The following is a 19943-nucleotide window of genomic DNA, read 5'->3' as shown; positions in this document are numbered from 1 at the left end:
TTTATGAACATTTTCTATATTAAAATTAATCGGTGCAAAACATCGGGTTTTTTGTATTAAATATGCACCCCTTTTCTCTAAGAATGAAAAACAAATAATTTAATTACTTTATTGTTTCTTAATTGTTTTATTTGTGAAAAGTAAATACACATTAGTGAAACTCAATAAACCTCAACTGATTGCTTTATTTTTTAAATGAACAAATTCGAACCGTAATATTATTTCTACGTTTAAACTTATATATTCCTCCGATAATTTGAAGAAAACTGCTCTTTTTAAAAAAGGATGTTGTAAAAAGTTGCTTTTGTAAAAATTAGTTTCCAACTTAAGCGCAATAAACAGAATAGTTTCATAGTATAATTTGTTGTTAGGAAAATGCTTTGTTTTGTTAACAGCAAATATTAAAATTTGAAACTTGTGAAAAGATTATACAGCCATGCTAGTTTTAGAGTCTACATCTGATTTGAAATATGTAATAAAGGGTAGACATTTTTAAAAAGAAAAATCGTAGCGAGAGGTTTAACATACTTTTTAGACTATGAATAAAACTTTTTCCTATATTTCATCATAAGAGGATAAGAATAGTATTCCTTGAATAAACCTTCTCAGTAATTTCGTTGTTTCCAGAATATAAATCTGTTTGAACAAAACATATTATTTCCTAAAAGCTAAAGTGAAAAGCAATTTAACTATTATTATTTATCTAAGCTTATTCCATTAATTTGTTGATATCGGTATTAAGGAGACATGCATTAAAACCCCTTTTACTAGTATAGTATAAATGCATTAAATCATATAGCTTGATTAATTAATTTTAAGCTAATTATTTAATATGTTTAAGCAAATAGGAGTATGAAAATAAACTCTATCTAATTACGCTTAAAGTACCCTAAAATACATCTAGAATAAATTTTGAAATGGATAAATGAAAAATACATTTTAAAACAATTTCGTACAGGGCAGAAACGTTAGCTTGCTTGAAATATTTTGACGCATTTAAAAATTTTTGACGGAATTTTTTGACGCATTTAAAAATTGTTTTAAAAGCTAGCAGTAAAAAAATGTACATTGATTTTTTTTAAAAAAGTTGTGACTCATTAGTATGTTTTCAATCTAAGAGCCTATGCCATTATCTTCCATAAAACTTATTACTTAAAAGTTAAACTTACATCGCGTGCAGTAGTTTAATATATTGTGTTGCTAAATGAATGATCCAAAGACACAGCAGCGAAAAGATAAAAAACTTCATTGACTTTAAAAAATATGAAGGTGGAAATAAAATTTGATAAGTTTCAAGCTCTCAAAAATAGGCTTACATTCTGAAGACTCGCCAGGCGTGAATGTCTACTTTTGTTGCATATTTGTATTTTTTAATTCGATGAAGTTTTTACCATCACTTATACTATTTCATATTTAGGTCTTTATCATTATTTTGATAAAAACTTTATGTTCAGAATAGTAAACATCTGCAATTTAATATTTTAACAGGGTTCATGTGGTCCTTCCGTAGCATCAATATTGTGAAGTTATTTTCTTTAACTCTAAAATTAAAATTTTTGAAACCACGTATTTGGAGTTAATTTAATGAAATTGAACATTTTATTTCTTAAGTTTTGCTAACACCATTTCAGTATCTTACGGACCTTACGAACTCTGTTTAAAACGAAGGAGATTATCTTTAAAGATATATGTATTGATGGGGAGAGTAGTAAAATAAGTTTGTAAAGTAAGGAAAAATAAAAACAAAAACAAAAAACATAGTAGCGGTATTCGGTAATAAATGCAGCTGATCCTAATTGAAGAACATGTTATGTGACATTTTATGGTGAATTGAAACATCAGGAGGCTATTTGCAAATCATCTTTATTCAAAGAAAAACATGTAACCAAAATATTTGGCAGAATGAAGAAGTTTTTTTTTTAAAAATGTGTCTTACAATAAAGAACACATTATTGCACCATGTTACTCTTGAATGTAACATATGTTTCTATGTTTTTAAAACGTCACTTTACGTTCACCAATTTCATCATTTTTGAAAAAATAAATATTGTAAATTTTATAAAACCTTGTGAATGCTCATTAGAGTTATCATACCCTCTAAAAGTTTTCTCAGATACTTTTTTTCTTTAAACTTTCCTTCCTAGAAGACTTGATCAAAGCATTAAAAATTATTATCCCTAAAATTTTGTATATGTACATTATAAGATATGTACATTTGATTTTAGTAGGAAATTCTTACGTAAAGGAAGTAAAAAGAACGCAAGAAACTCAAATGCTAGATAAAAAGTTCATATTTTGAAATTTGAAGAACTTAGAAAATCATAAATAATTACTAAATTAACTCAACATTTCTATTTTAAAGAAGCTAAAAAGAAGAAAAAAAATCTTTGCTACTTGTTCAAGAATCAGCTCAAAATATGTCTTTTGACTAAAAACTTCGAGATATTTTTCTATTTAATATTAATAAATAAACCTTTCGGAATAATCACAGAACATTCCTTCATTTTTTTATTGTCTGAACTTGGTTGCTTAGCAACGGAGTAAAATGCGTTATTTATATGGTTATCTTAAATTACTCATTTTGGATGGCTGATTCTTGTAACTATCACTAAATATATATATATAGCTTCTTAGCCCCTTCAATTTAAGATCCAATATTTTCAAAATTTTGCGTATTTTAAGGGTCAGAAATTCAAATAAGTAAGTAAAAAGAAAATCCATGTTTATTCAGAGAAAATAGGGTTTCGTGTCTGATTTCGAAATTTACTTATTAGTTAGAGCTAAATAATTGGCTCATTTAAAGCCACTCCCCAGAACCCTTAAGAATTGACACTCAGTACGTGAAAATTCGATCATTAGAAGGACAGTTATTAAGAGTGATATCGTTTTTATATTATCCATACAATCCAAAAGCTGTCGAGTGATATCGTTTTTATATTATTCATACAATCCAAAAGCTGCCGAGTGATATCGTTTTTATATTATCCATACAATCCAAAAGTTGTCGAGAAATACTCTAAGTAAAGGACCAATTTTGTGCTTTATATCAATGAGAACGTTTGCTCAGAATGTTTTGAACTTCATATTAAATTTTTGACCAATTTGGCAAAAAATTAATTTCTATAAGATTTCTGTGTGGGTCCATTGTGTTCCAAATCTAAATCCAGCTTGCAATGAAATGTACTTTAGTACTTTGTGAAAAGATTCCAGAAATGAAGGGCATGAAAACGATACGCATGTACTGAAAATTCCCTGGTCGTACGCACTTCTAATTTGTGTACCACAGAAGGAGACCATGTTTTTCTAAATACAAAAGCTTGGAAAAATATTTTTGAGCGTTTCAATGGATGAATCCTTTTCTACACCTTTGTTTTCCATGTAGCCTTCTATATTCAAGAGATGCATTAGGTATATGAAGAGAATAAATGGTACCATGCGTTTGTACTTTTAATTTAAATTCTACTCTTTCAGACGGTATGACATTTTTTTGTTTCCTTATTAGCTTCATTTCATGTACTGGAGAGAAAAATAAATATTGATCTTTCTCTTGGTGGTCTATTAAAGCGTCGTTTTCTGGCAATGGTATCAATGATAGATCATCAGCACCTATTTGATAATAAGTACTTTGTCCCCAGTGACTATTGCGTATTTTGTTTTTCTTTTTATACTTCCTTCTTTATTTTTGTTATTATGAGCTATTAACTTGTACTATATTTAATATTTTGTATTTTTTTAAACATTGGGACTTGGTACATATCTAAATTGTCAATAAATTCTTGCTGACTGCACTCGTTCCTAGGCTGGTGTGGAGCCGGACCAGTTGCCAAGCTTTGAGCTATATCGTAAAGGGTCCATAATGACCTAGGCACATGTCCGAAGCTTGGAGAAAATAAAATAAAAGTGACTATTATGATTATTGAAAGCCTAAATGGAAAGAATATTTCTTCAGAAGGGAATTCAATGCCAAAGATGAAGGGAAAATGTTCAGAGCGGGAAACTGGAAAGACATGGCAATACAAAAACTGTCACAGCGTCTTCAAATGTTTAACTTTAAAATGATTAAACAGTGAGTGACAAAAGCGATAAAAAATTCAAAATTGAAGATTTTTATAGATTTGGTATTTGTGTATAATAAGCTTGATATTCCAGAAAGAAGTTTTAAAATTTAAATTTCGTTCTATCAGTTTTCTGAAATGCTGTTTTATGTTTCATAGCATTAGCAATACAAAGAAGAAAGTTGTCTAGCCACTTTTCTTGAAGTCTATCGTATAGCGCTTATGCTGTTTATTCAGTTGAATGGTATTATTGTCATTGTAACTTAAACCATCGTTATTTTACAATAAGGACGAGACGACTCTGATCCATTTCGTTGGTTTAAGTATAAGGCATTTATGATTTTTCATTTTATTTTGAAAAGAATGCATACATTTCAAATAACATAAGTTTATTTTTGAATGCATGCATTTCAAATAACACAAGTTTATTTTTAAATTTTATTTTTCAAATGCTGAAAATAAAAATACGGAAATTCAATTATGCTTAGAAAATTTCTATTTGATTATAATATTTTGATTGATATAAATAAATTTAATTACGTAATATTCTATCGAAAAATAATTGTCTATTTAGTACCAATTTTAAATAATAAAATTTTACGAGAGTCTTTTCAATTTTTAAACTTTTTTCATTTTTTGAAATTTATTTTTTAAATTTTTTCAAACATATTTTTTTTTCTGGTTTTTTAAAATGAAATTTTTAGAAAATCTTGCTTTATTTCTTGCATTTTAGCCTAAAAATACTCTAAACTGCTTCTTATTGTAGAAGTTTCCAGCTTAAATATATATTTAATTAGCCCTACTGCTGGAAAAATCAAAGTAAATAACTGAGTTTCAACAGATAGTTGCGCACGAATTTATTCACTTAATTTTTTAAAATGAAATTTCAAGAAAATCTTGTAATATTTCTAGCATATTAGCCAAACAAAAGCCAAACTGTGCGTTATGATATAATTTTTAAGTTTAATTATGTGTTTAAGTGATTCTACTGCTAGAAAAGTCGAAATAAATAGCTGGATTTTTACAGACAGTTATCTACATCTAAAAGTAAAATTTTTATTCACTCAAAATGATTGATAGATAATTTAGTATGAAGAATAATACGACTCCTTGTTTTTCGAGTTTCCATTAACATTCCGCTAAAAATTACAATTCATTGAACTAAACCCAATTAATTTTTTTAAATGATTAAAAACTTCTAGACATAGAGGAAACGAAACAAATATAAGCAAAATCATGCTTGTATTTTAAGCTGTTATCTTGTACGTAGGATTTTTTAAACATACCACACATGTATATATATCTTAAAGATTTTCTTGCAATTACAAAATAAGAATATATTTTGTATATGGGACTAAGTATTTCAAAATGCATGAAAAATAATTGTAGTCCTATTAACTCCGTCCTTCACACGATTCTGAGTAACTGCAAACATTTAAGTTTTCGGTGTTTAAAAAAAGAAGTGAAATTTCAGAATGACGTCAAATCATCGAGGATTCTGACCTAAATTCGATTTCTCTTAAGCAAACAGGTCGTTTGAGCAATCGGGGTCGAACTTTCTGATTCGACAGCGACTTACTTTAGGCTGGACATTGGGGGTCAAACCACGTGGGTATATATTCCAATATATATAAACATAGCCTTAACGCCGGTTTTCTGATTCACAACACTGAGAAATACACTTTTAAAAGGATTACTTAAGAATTCATCAGAAAACAATAATTGAAGATGAAGTATATAATAGCGATCTGCGTTTTTGCGGCTGCTGGTAAGTTTTGCTTTATAAAGATACAATTTGTCAAAATATGACGCTGCCAAAATTGAAAATTGTAAAAACAGTTGTAATTTTTACTAAAAAAAAATAAAAAAAATTCAAACGTGAAGTCAATATAAATCTAAAGTGAGGCAATTGAGAATAAGAGGAAGATGTGATCATATGAACTATACTAATATTGCTAAATTAACTATTACTTATTTTTAAAACCCAAAACGATAGTAAGTGTACATTTCTTGCAAATTAAATAAATAATTAAGATTTGAATTTTAAATACGTTAAAGAAATTAAAGGATTTTTCTACGTTTCCATATGTGTGCCCATATTTTTTATTGTGCCACTATTGGTTTCTCAATGAAGAAGAAACATATGAATTGAAAAATAAGGAATTCATAGATTTTCTGAATCAATGTACCAAGAAATCGATTAGTATATTTGCATAACAACTACCAAAAACACTGCTTTAAGTTTAAAAAAAAAGCTAATGAGAGCTTATCTTAGTTATTATTTGGAGATTAAAAGATTATGCTAATTTCAAAGCACTTGATATTAACTACATCGGCATAAAAAATCAAATAAATTTTTTTTATATCTTTCTCGTATTATTTTCAACATTCTCTTGAAACCTTGGATACAAACATTTTATTTCATTGCGTATATTTTAGTTTAAGAATTTTACTAACTAACTTGTATTCCTAAGAGTTATATCCAAATCAATGAAATAATGGACACATGTCTAATAAATTTTCTTTTTTTTTGCATTAAATATGCTTCTAAATTCACGTGAAGCTTTTGAAAGAGCAATTTTTTTACCTTAATAGCTGCTATTGCAAACTTTCTTAGGAAAATTTTATGATCCTAATAAATTAAATTACAAGGAAACAAATTGTAATAGATTATGATCCGATGACTCAAAGTATTAAGTTACTAGCAAGTATTTATTATAATAAGTTATGATAGTCTAAGTTTTGATGTAAGGAAAGTCCTGATGTAATATAGAAGCTTCGAGTAATTAGCGAGTGAAATTTTGGTCTTTCTCTCGTAGATATATGTAATTTTTAAAAACTATTCTGTGAAAAAGGATTGCTAAAAATTTTAGCAAAAATATTTGTAAAAAAATAGCTCTAAAAATAATAGTCAAAATTTAAGACCATATGTATTCATAATTGAAAAGCATTTACTCAATTTTGAACGAATTGCATAGTTTAAGAAATGATATGGCGGAAGGAATGTGTGAGAGAGACATTTGTTGAATGCTGTGGTTTCGTAGTTGAATAATTGACATGGTTATACATCCAAATACAAGGTGAGTTAGAAAGTTTTATAGAGTGACAAATCATAACATATATTTCATTCGCTGAAAATTGATACGATCAGAAAGTTAAATAAAAATTAACGATACACTAACTAAGTTAATGAGAACATATTTTCCGAATTGCAAGCCTTTGTACCAATGAAATTAGAATTTGGTATGCCATGATGCGTTATTGCGACGACCACTATGTAAATGTTACTAACTCCCCGTGGTACCACTATGGTGGTTAAAACATTCTACAACGAATACAGGGAAGTTTCTTTGTTCAAATCCTTCCGGGAGCAGCAAACATTTCTCTACCCTCATCCCTAGTGGGACTGCATGTTGCTCAAAAATGAATATGTTCTGTTTCAATTTATGGAGTTTTCTAAGTCGACTATTATTTGTTTCGGACTATAATTTGTTGACACATTTTTGATCTATTTGGAAAAACCCTCTTTTAAAGTGTCCTAAGATACAATAATTTATGTATCTTTAATAAAAAAATAATAATTATCTTTATTTCAGTATTATTTGCTTATAAAGAACGGCATGATAAAATCATGCATTGAAATTCAGAGGAAAATAAGCATTTCGATTAAAAATAAATAAATACAATGTATAGCATCATTGCAACAAATGAAATTAAAAATTCTTAGTAGAAGGAAAAGTCCAAACACTATAAAAGTCCTTAAATTTAAGACTTAGAATAACTTTTTGGTGGATTAGTTATTCTCTCTAAGCATTTCTTTTTTCATTTATTTTTGTGCGCTTAAATTTTTCATATCTTACTTGACTTAATTGAATAAGTTATAGATGATTTCACGAAGATGCTATAGCTTTTAAATTGCACGCTAATTTTGTTTAGTTAAATTGATTTTTTTGTCACTAATTAAAATGTTTATTCTGTATAAGGCATAACATTTAATAAATCATATGCCAACCAAAAGAAAAGAAAAATACATGGGTGTGAATAATTTATTGGTTTTAAATTTTTAATAATTAGCAACATTTATAACTTAGAACGGTTATTGCTATTGTTGAATAATTTATTTCGATGGCGATCAAGTGAAACGTAAATTTTTTATTTCAAAAAAGTATTTAAAAAAAATATTTTTAATTGTTTTTTAATTAAAAATGTTAGCTTTTCCGCTTTAAAAGTTAAGAAAAAAACACTTGAATTGTATTACTCGTATATGCTGTGTCAACAATCCGAACAATCCGAATTTTATTTGAACAACATTATATATTTGGTATAAATAACAAAAAAATAGAACTTTTCTTCTTTCTTTTGGTGATAACAAAGTTTTCTAAATAATTATTCAAATAATTTCAAATGGAAAATAATAAAGCTTTTATTAATAGCATAACGTTTTTAATTTTTCTTAAAAAAATACGTATATGATATTAAAATATTTCTCTATCTATAAGCAGCTCTCTTAAATCTTCTGCAAACTATAAACACATTAAAAGAAAGCCATTGTCAGTTGATTAGTGTTATCAGAATATAAAAAATAAAAATTTTCAGCCTGCGTTAATTATGTTGCTTAAACTAATAATTATGTAGCTTTGTTTAAAACGTGTTGCTTAAGCATATGAGAGTATATTTAATAATTTTAGGCAGACAAATATAAGATGTATTTTTACTTGGACAGCAATACATCATCATGTATCGATTTCACATGCGCGAGTAACCCATCCTCAAGTGAATAAGTAACTCATCGTCATATTGCGTGTCAAAAATTATCAAGCAATCCTCATTTACCCTGCATATTAGAAAACAATTATTCAACGCTTATCAATTTTTTAAAAATGCATTTGTAGTTTAAATATTTAGATGTGTAAAATTTTGATATAAGTTTTCTTTTTCAAATTAAGTTTTAATAAGTTTAATTATTAAGTTTTAAATAAGTTTTAAGTTTTAAATAAGTTTCCTTTTTCAAATAAATTTTCTTTTTCAAATTTTAAATTAATATTTTTTTCAAATTTGTCGGCATTTAAAGGGATTACTACTTTATTCATCACTGCTATTTATTATTCAGCTCATTGTCACTATTATTATCCGGAGTAATTGCAACTATTGATACTACACGAGTCGAAAAACAGAGGTTTTATGCTCATCACTGAAAGAAAAAGAAAAAAAAACGTAACAAAATTTAACAACGTTATCAAAATTTAGTTTTATAAAATCAGTGTTTTTATATGCCGTTTTCCTCCGAATTCCTTCTATATTTCAAGAGTATTACTGTTTAAAAATACGAAAAATTTTTTTGACACTAAAGAAGAACTTGGAAAATAAGTAATTAATTAAATAAATGATTGAAAGAAATAAAACCTGACTATTTTTTCATGTCACAGTTACTCAAATAAAAAACCCTCTGAATTTTTCTTACATTGGTTTACAGGAGAACATATCTGTCCGATGAGTGTATTTTATCCTTTAATAAAATGTCATTACTACTTATTACGAACATTCATCAACATACAATAATCAAGATTATCTCTTTTATAATTATTGTAGCTTTGACTGCTTTGTTTATTAATTATTACCCCAAATTCATATGAAAACATTAATTGAATCTTTAAACGAAGGCAACGTCCTGAGCCAAAGGCAAGGGAAAGTTTTTGCCCCAGATTACTGGGTCAGAGATCACATGAAATATTCTTCATTATAGATTCTAATTGTGGTGGCAATTACAGGGTGAATTTCCTCTCCAAATTTAATTTCGAGTTTCATCATTCCCTACCATGTGCTTGTCTGCACCAATTTACTTTCTTTTTTGTATCATTCTATCTCAAAATAGATCAAGTTGGGAAAGGAACTCGTTGAACTGGCTCAGAAAGGAAAAGCCAATAGCCTCGATATTACAAACCTAGAAAATCTCTTTTCATTTTTATGAAAGAGAAAATAAAACTATGCAGTAAAACCTGTAAAAGAATAGGGTACTTTGAACTGAACTAACTTAAGGAATTTCTGGTTTTTTATTAAATACTTTGTTTATCTAATCTCAACTAAATAGACGTTTTAAGTTCAATTTTTGTTTGTTAACTCTTTTGAGAATGCTAAGAATATTAAGAACGTTGAATTTTAAGAATGCTATTGAACTTTACCGTTGGAGAAAGTCAGTTTGAACATTAAAAAGTATATGCTTCTAGCAATTATTTTAAAAGGTTTTTCTTGTAATGATGAAGTAAAAAAAAATGTTTGATTAATGCATTCTCTGTTTTTCTTAAATATGAAAGTATTTTCTCGTGAATACTTTATAAATAAGAAAATAATTTTCTTAAACCATTTTTTTCACTTGATTCTTTTTCATGAATTACATCTTTTATAACATGCATAATTCAGTTAGGACTCCACGGATTTTATTAATATTTAGAGAGATGTAATTTTAAAATTGCATATATAGTCCATGTGCAAATTGTGTTACTTTAAATTTCTGAACAAAATTGACTTAAATGTCACCACCTCCCCCACTGCTGCGAAGAAATATTTTTTATCACTTAGCATTTAAAGTTGACCAAATCAGTTTCAAAGATTTCAAGTTTAGAGATGATTTCTTTTTATTAGAAAAAAAAGGCATCAAGTTTAGAAGGAAAAAAACTGAAACGCTGTAAATACGACCAAACGGGGTGCCGGTACTATTTTCCTTACTTTGATTCTGAATTTATTGCATTGTACGCATAAAAATAACTTGTTCTCAATAAATATATTTGATTCAAAGTTGTTCAAATTTAAATTTGTATGACATTAAAATTAATGACTTTGAAAGTACAGTAAATACAGTTTTTGAAAATTATAAAAACTAAAGACCTATTCGAGAAGCTAACTTATGTATAAACATTAAATAAAACATCACCATTAGGAAGTATTTCAAAATAATGATACCTGTGTGTAACAATACAAGAAAAAAATGAAACACAACATGATCCATAGCAAAAAGAAGCAGTCGCCATAGTAACGCGTGAATGGCGAGCATGTTGCCATTACACGCGTTACTATGGTGATTGCTGCTGTTAAAAAATTGTAAACGATTCACGATTTCTTAATAATGCATTTTTCTTTACATTATGTTTAATATGCTTGAAGAACTGTACCAGAGATATCCTGAAAATCTGTTTCAAAGAAATCTTAAATCGTTTCCAATTTTAAAATAGCCGCCATCTCATTAGAAGCGCGTGCAATAGCAACATAAGCACTGGCTGCTCAGGAACACAAAATATTAAATTACCAGCGCATGATTTACGCCCTTATTGTAAATACAGTTTTATCCATCAATACTGTATGAGACAAAAATTGAGAAGTTAACTTGCTTTGCAGAGGAATTTTTTCTTATGCTGAAACATGCTAATAAGTATTGATTATTAACGATATGATGTAAACATTATATCTTGTTGCTGTTGAAAAAAACATTCATTTTAAACGCTGTTAAGAATCATTTAAGTTGAGTATTTAAAATTACCCATTTTATTGTTTATGATAAAATATTAAGTTTGCTAATTTTAAACCATTGTTTCCACAGCTTATCAGATTGCTTCACAATCATGCCATCTTCGAGAAGTGGACCTGTGTATCGCTACTATGATTTTCCACTATCAAGGTAGTGGAATACCAACTGATGAGAGTGGAGTATCTCAGCTTTGCGAGTAAGAAAATAAGTTCATACAAAGAAAACTATTTAAAGATACAAAGTCAATATCATAAGAGCAAGAATAAGCGAAACAGCGTTAAACTTTAATTTTGATAGATTTATAAATTGTGATCTAAACTGAGTCTAAGGTATAGAAATTGATCATTTGCTTGAAAATGACTGCAACTTATTTTGAGTCATGAAATTTGTGGACTTAGTTGGAAGAAGTTAATCAAACACAAAACAACAGCTGAAATTACAATGCCGTATGTTAATGTAATTTCCAGTGAAACAAACTAATATTCTATTTAATCAAACCAAAATATAAGGTATTCAAGCCATTCATTTGGTAATTTTTCTGTTCATATAGTAATGGTTCAGAAGAAATTATGTTTTTCAAAATTATAATTCTTATTATCATACATTTAGTAAAAAATACAAAACTGAAAAGTAAATTTAACCAATCAAATGGATTTTTACGCCACGCTAAGGCATCATGATAAAATTATCAAATTTTAACACGTTTACTAAATTTCATCTAATTGTTATGTTTATCACATTATATATGTTAATTTTTAAAAAATTCTTCAAAAGAGCACGTCGGTAAAAATTACCAAGATTTTTGTTGTTCCCATAGATGAATAGAGTTACGTTGTTCCCATGTTGGTCCTACAACCACTGTAAATTTAAACATATTCTGGTAGTTTCGACCATACCTCTTACCTCAGTGAGTCCCGCAGTGGACTGATCGTTAAGACACGGTTCCCAGCAGATCACCGAAGTCAGTTTGCTGGTGGGTGACCACCTGGATCAGTCTGCTTAGGGATTGAGGGTGTGCGGTATTGGTCCTCGTTAAATTGTAATCGTAAAGTGCTCGACTTCGCATGTAGGTCGTCGGGATACTGAAGTGGGGTGCCATCAAATTGCTGCAAATTATAAAAATTGTGATGGCATGTCTTCGGATCATCCTCAGGGATGTTTCCCAGACCGTCACCAATAGCCCATTGTGCAGCTCTAGCACGACGTAAATGTACTACAACAACAGCAACAACTTATCTCAGTGTATCGTTATCGTTACTATAAACTAATTAATAAGAAATATTACTTCAAAAATTTTAGCAACCCATAATTATATATTTAAAAAAATGCGCAACAATTTTAATTCAAATAAAAGGGGAAAAAAATTCCATGAAAATCTAAAATCTCATTTAGCCACAATAGCCATTTAATTTCTCCCACACTTAGAATGTGCATGACTTACTTCATGTAGGTTTAACTTAAAAATTCACAATAAGCATCAAAACAATGCATCAAAACTGTGTTCGATCTCTGCTAGACATTCAATTAAAATGAATTAAAGATTTTTTGGTTATTTCCAGTTATGTATATTTTACTTTGATATAAATTTATGCATTTTTATTTTATGTTTCTTTTTTACATAAACTAATACAGATCTATTGACGAAACTTCACAATGTCTTCGAAATTTCACAAATAAATGCATGACACCTGTCCAAAGAGAAGTACTTAACTTGGTTGCTGAGGGTTCTGAAGCTACAGTTAAGGATTTTTGCACACAAGGATCCGAATTGAGAGCCAGTAAGATATATTCTTAGTTTTTTTTTAGTTCTTAGTTAGTTTTTTTTTATATATATTCTTAGTTTTTTTTCTTAGTTTCTTACACATTCGGAAAAATGGAAGAAGACATTTTTATTCATTTGACAAATTTATAATATTATTTTCATTCATTTAAGAAACTAAACCTTTTTTTTGTAAATCGATTTTTTTTAAATACTTATATTGATTTATTTCTCAAATTTCTGTGAGTAAAAAATAATGCGACCAAAATAGTGATTAATTGTATTCTTTTAAACATGAGTACAATTTTATTCAATAACTAAAATTTAAGAAGGTAGTGGCTTTAACTTAAATTTTAAAAAATAATAAGAATAAAATTTGTTTTTTATTATTTTCAGAATACCTTAGACACTCCAGATGCTTAGGAGAAGTCCATGCTGAAGACCAAATGAGAGATTGCATGGTTGACATGCAGGTCACTGTCGAAACTGTTACAACAACTAAATTCGACAAACGAGTCGGCACTCTTTGTTGGTAAGTCATATACCAATTGCTCAAAAAACTTATCAAATTATTCTAAGAATCTTAATCCAATAACTTCGAACTTAGGTGAAAAAAACGTGAGGACAATTTTTTTTTTAGCGGACATGCGTTTAACTGTTTTTCCTCATTAACCAGGCCGGATAAAATTACAATTTTCCAAAATTGTATGCATTAAATTAGATTCTTATGGTATAATTTATTTTCTTTAACACAAAAAGACCCCAAAATTTGTCGTTATGTTAAATATACTCGTAAGTTTATATTCAATACTCTGCAACTCAACGAAGGATGAATATTGTTCTAAAAATGTTCTTGGAAGTACTAAATACGCATTTTGGTTACATGCGCTTAATAGAATAGTCTTAATATTTCTTTCAACTTGTTTTAGCTTGTTTAATCAACTTTCATAACTTTTCATTTTTAACTTGAAAAAAAAGCTCAAAATCAAGCAATATATAATTTGTATTGATAGTTCATTGTTTTGAAACAGCTGTATGTTATTTCTCATAACGCTTAATATTAATTTAATGCAATTAACAATGAAACAAATTTGAACAAAATTTCTTGCATTTGAATTTGAAAATTAACTTTATATTTCAACACCCTAAAAAATTTCTAATAGTAAAACGACCCAGAAGCATGTAAACCTTTTTTTATTAATTTATGAATGCGTTTACTTTACTTATTAATGTCAATAAACTGCTAAATTTAATCGGAAAATCGATTACATTTTTAAAAAAATGGTAATATTGATTAGAAATAACATTTTGATATTAATATTGTTTTATTTGTTTACAGTGGATTCAGACGATTCTTGGAATGCGGCGAAAAACTCACAGAACAAAAGTGTGGCCGAGAAGCTGTGGAGATGGGCAGGACCGTTTCTCAGTTGGCTGTTACTGAACTTCCAGGCGTCGTTTGCAACTCTTTTGACCCTAACAGCAACCAATGCCAAGCACTTTTGCCACCTAAAGGCTCCACACCAAAAGGCACTCAATCTAGTTCCCAATTAGCGCGACTTTTGGCTACAGCATTAGGAAACTAAGAACATTTAAAAGCCAAACTACTGAAGGAATCTGCCTAGAGATTTTCATGACTGCGTCATATGTTGTAAAATTTCATTCGCGAAACATCATTTATTTTTTTCTTAATAATTTATCTTACATTGACTGCGGGCAATCAAAATAAAATTACATTATCTAAATAGTTTGGCATACTTGTTATTTTAAAAATGCTCTTTATGAAGATCTATTCTAAAGTAGTATTATTCCTTGCCTTATTTTGGCATTTGAGTAGCAAAATTTATTGCGTTCATTAAAAAAAGGAGTTAATATTACCTAACTTCTAATAAATTATGATTTATTAGTTCCGTTAATGATATTAACTAAATCTTTTTAAAGGAATTCAAAGTTTGTAACTTGAATAAAAGCTACTTTTTGTTTTGAGTCAACGTTAAGCTACTGTTTTCTGTAATAGATGTAAATTCTATTTCAGTAAAACAAGATCTATGAATGAAGAATAGAAAGTATTTTATAACAATTTAGTATGATTCTAAAAATCAATTATGTTAAATAATGTGATTCAATAACGCTTTGAAGTGATAATTGTGAATAAAATTAAAAAACTAAAATTTCTCTAAAATATTAACTAAAAATAATTAAAATATTCATTATAATGAAGCCTATTTGTAATAAATTTGACTAAACAAATTAAATTAAACCTCGTATGAAATAATTCTAAATAAACATGTAATTTCAATTAAGAATTAGTTTCAATCAAATTAAATTCATTTCGAATATATAACTGTAAAATTACTTATGTAAAAAAATAATTATCAATATTTTTTTTGCTAATTTTTTTAAAATCACAACAGAATTTTTTGGTTTATTTTTTATTAAAACATATGGGTGAATTTTGACATTATTTAGAATGCATCTAACATTACTATTTATTACTTAAACTATAAAGATCAAATATATATTCACTTTAATTTAAAGTAAAAACGATTATACTTCTATATTTACGTAACCTAATCTTGATTTAAAGTTTTATTTTTAAATAAATCCAACTGAGATCATTAAAGATAAATTTATCTCAACTGTCAAGATAATTTCTAAAAATCAATGATTTTCTCGCTTACAAATTTAATTGCTCATAAAACTACTATTTTGTTTTTACGTATTTCAAAATGAATTTTAGGAGAAATACTCTTTTTCTAAAAGATTTTTTCACCCAACAGCGTGTTTAATTTAAAAACCCACTTCAATTTAGCCTTCCACTTTTTTTTTTAATTTCAAAGAAATCTTTTTTGAATAAGAAGATTTGGAAAAAGATGTCTTGAAAAATTATCTGGTATGCTAATTTAAAACGCTCAGTAAAAGCAAATACGTCAAAGAAGTCATTTAAATTGATGATTTCGTGATTTTACTGTTTAACGAAATACTTTCAATTTATATGTAAATTTTATTCCTCTTTTTCTAAGACTCTTTCATCAGCAGTAGAAAATTTAAAAGTTCTATCAATTGGCTCACGAGTTGAGTTTAATTAAAATTTCAATCAGTGTATCGCGCATGTTTTACAAACTAAAACTATTATTTTAAAATCCTTTAGACATTTTAAACTATTAATGTAGTTCAACCTCTTCAATTTACTAAAATTGCAAAGTACCATGTGATTTTTTTTGTGCTAGTGTTTTATCGTTTAATATTTATTTTTCAAAAACAACTCACCTTTTTTGTAAAACAAAACTTTGAATGTCAATTTGTTGTATGTAGAATAAAATTGTTTCTCTTTTTTACCTTTTCAAATGTCTTTAGTTTCATTTTTACACTCTTTTACACAAATAGAATTTTCATCTTAAATTGATAAATGCATGCAAAATAAAATAACAAACATTTTATCTGATTATTTAATATATATATATATATAATCAATAAATACAATTCTATTCTGTTATCTGTTTTATTGCTATTAAACAATTCAGTTGCTTAAACAAAATAAACTCATGCTAAAAAGTGACAACGCTACTTCTCAGGCGTGTTACACTCAAATCAAAGATTTAACTGATGGGTTAAATTGAACAACATGCTGATTTATGTGATTTATTTTATTTGTCTCTACAATGATGGTGTTGTTGTACCACAATGATCCTCTTTATCGTGCTGCTGTGGTTAGTGTGCATGATCTGTCCCGAGAGCAACAAATTCTAGCAGATTTGCCCAGCTGGACAAGTTGAAGGGAAAACACCAGACTAAGAGGAACACTCTGGTCCTCTAGGTTGGGAGATAAGCAAAAGGGTTGACTAATCTATCTTGTAAAAAAAATCCCAGTTCAGAAACCTCAAAGAGTTTTATCAGGACGGACTTCACACAGATGAATTTGAAAAACTGCGAACTTGAGAATTGGAACTTGGAAAGTACAAAGAGCAGAAAAAGAAGAAGAAAAAAAAAACGAACCACCCTGAAACACTTTCGATCTAATGATTGGATCTTCACATTCTAGGACTCAATCTTAATGTCTCCAGGCGTTAACCTAAAATATGCTAATTAATCAGACACAAAATCGAATTTTCTATGAATAAGCATACATTTTCTTATGTATTTGACTTTCTGACCCCCGAAATATGGGGGGGGGGTAGCAGCTATCTGAAGAAATATGCTCCCAATAGTTTTCTCAAAGTTCGCTTCAAGGCTTGGACCCTTTATGTTAAATTTATTTTACTCGTATTTCACTATATCTCGTTAACTTCTACAGCGAATAGAATAATTTTTATGAAAATTTGTTTATCCAAAGATTATTCCATGCGAGAAATAACTTTTAGAAAATATTTACTATTTTTTTTAATAATGTCAAAATGAGTTTGAATTGTAAGGTATAGCATTTTTTGCTTCATTTAAAAGAACATAAATTTATATTATAAAATACAAAATCTTTGCAAAATCGTTTGAGTACTTCCTTAGAAATCAAATTTTAAGTATCTGGCTTTTTAAAAGTTAATATCTCAGGAGCTATTGAACCGATTTTGATCAAACTTTGCATTTTATTATGTAAAAGTACATTTTTTAATATTATGCAAAAAAAAAATTTTACTTTACAAATCACATTTTTTCGACTTTTATTAAATAAATAATAAATATTTACTTACAGTTATTTCTTACAAAGAATTATCTTTAGGTTAGCGATTTTTTCAATTGTGTGTAAAAATTTTTTAATTAATTTACAAATCAACTACAGTTGCCATAAGGAAAAGCATCAGTTTGGAACTGGCTCTGTTGCTAGAAAACGTCAATCAATGACTTTGTGCCTATAAATGAAAGCGTTTGCAAATTGCGCTTAAAGGGCTAATTTTTAAAGATTAGTGTCGTATGTGTGCATGCGTATGTGTGATATTGTATGTGCGATTAGTATTATTTATGTGCATATTAACAATATTTGGAAAGAATTTCCATCCTAAACAATGTCATACAAGAGAAACAATGGTGAACTGATTAGTTTTAAAACTTCCGATAAGTGGAGAGAGCATTTCATGGAAATACCCTCCAGAAGCGTCAGTCTTACTATAGATTCTTTGGATTCTGAATATTTATCTGAACAAACTAAAGAGTAGTTAACGTGAATTGGAACTTAACGTGGTTATAAGTTTACGTGAAGTGGAACTTATAATGAAACATATAAATCTTAACCGATTTGTTGAAGCATAGGATATTAAATACGGATTAATTAATATTAATGAACCTATACTGGATGTAGTACTACACAAAATTATTTGGATTATTTGGGTGAATAAACAAATTCCCATTGACTGGAAAGATGGTAACCTTTGCTCTATTTTTTTAAAAAATGAGACACACTGGAATGTCACGACACTGGGTTACACTTTAGAAAAAAAGGCATTTGAAATCTTCTCCAAACTATTGCATGACAGACTTGCTCCTTATACTTCAAATATTATTGGAAGGTATCAATGTAGATTCTCAAAGGAAAAATCTACCACTGACCAGATTAACTCTCTCAGACAAATTATGAGAAAACAAAAGTATGTAATATTGATAAATGCCATTTTTAATCGATTTTACAGCAGCTTACGACTCTATCATAGAGAGAAGCTTTTCGATTAAGCTTTCAGACAAATTATGAGAAAACAAAAGTATGTAATATTGATAAATGCCATTTTTAATCGATTTTACAGCAGCTTACGACTCTATCATAGAGAGAAGCTTTTCGATGATATGATTGAGTTTAGGATCTCTTATAAACTAGTTAATCTTGTAAAAATTACCATTAAAAATGTCAAATGCAGAATAAAATTTATGTCTAAACTATCAAACTATTTTTGCACGCAGAGAGGTGTAAGAAAAGGAGGCACCCTCTACTACATGCTATTTAACATTGCATTGGAAAAAGCAATTAGAGATGGTAATATAAATGCTAAGGGTGCAACTATCCAAAAGACTGTTCAAATACTGGCTTATGCATTTGATATTGATTTAATAGGACGTACCAAATAGGCTGTCTCAGAGGCTTTTATCAGATTTAAGGCTTATGCTAAAATATTGAGTTTACCTATTAATCAATATGGGCCAAATTTATGGCAGTCAGTAATAAAAATTTTGAGGTTTTACCACTCGTGACTAATTATTATATATTCAAGTTCAAATGTCATATCAGTTCACATAACCAGAGACGATTGTTACAGCTAATAATGAAATCAAAACAAATAAATTACAGGATAACGATGACTAATAGGTGTTGTTTTGGATTTAAAAACCAACTGAAATCAAAACCCATTTCCATTAAAAATAAAATTAATTTATACAATGCTCTAATTAAACCAGTATTGCTTCATGACAGCAAATGCGGACCTTTACATAAGACTGAGGAAAAAAAATACTAATATTTGAAAGAAAAATACTCAGAACCATCTTCGGAGCTGTTAAATAAAACAGTGTTTGGCGGATTCAGTACCATTATGAATTGTGGGGAAAATTTAAGCAACCTTACATAATTTAAGTTAATAAACGCTATAGAATTAGATGGTTGGTCCACACCTATAGAAAAGATGATGGTAAT

General features: G+C 28.2%; 1 protein-coding gene across 1 annotated transcript; it reads left to right on the top strand.

The window, feature by feature from the left end:
* The first annotated feature begins 5597 nt into the window (after positions 1 to 5597).
* On the top strand, positions 5598 to 16681 carry LOC107443987 (uncharacterized). Its single transcript, XM_016058032.4, has 5 exons — positions 5598 to 5823; positions 11647 to 11770; positions 13207 to 13352; positions 13730 to 13865; positions 14673 to 16681. Exons 1-5 carry the CDS (start codon positions 5784 to 5786, stop codon positions 14917 to 14919), a joined length of 693 nt encoding a protein of 230 aa, XP_015913518.1. The 5' UTR covers positions 5598 to 5783; the 3' UTR covers positions 14920 to 16681.
* Positions 16682 to 19943: the final 3262 nt, after the last annotated feature.

This window comes from Parasteatoda tepidariorum, chromosome 2, assembly GCF_043381705.1.
Source record: "Parasteatoda tepidariorum isolate YZ-2023 chromosome 2, CAS_Ptep_4.0, whole genome shotgun sequence".
In the NCBI taxonomy this organism is placed as follows: Eukaryota; Metazoa; Arthropoda; class Arachnida; order Araneae; family Theridiidae; genus Parasteatoda; species Parasteatoda tepidariorum.
The sequence above is the reverse complement of the archived record's forward strand: the minus strand, read 5'-3'. Positions and strand labels throughout refer to the sequence as shown.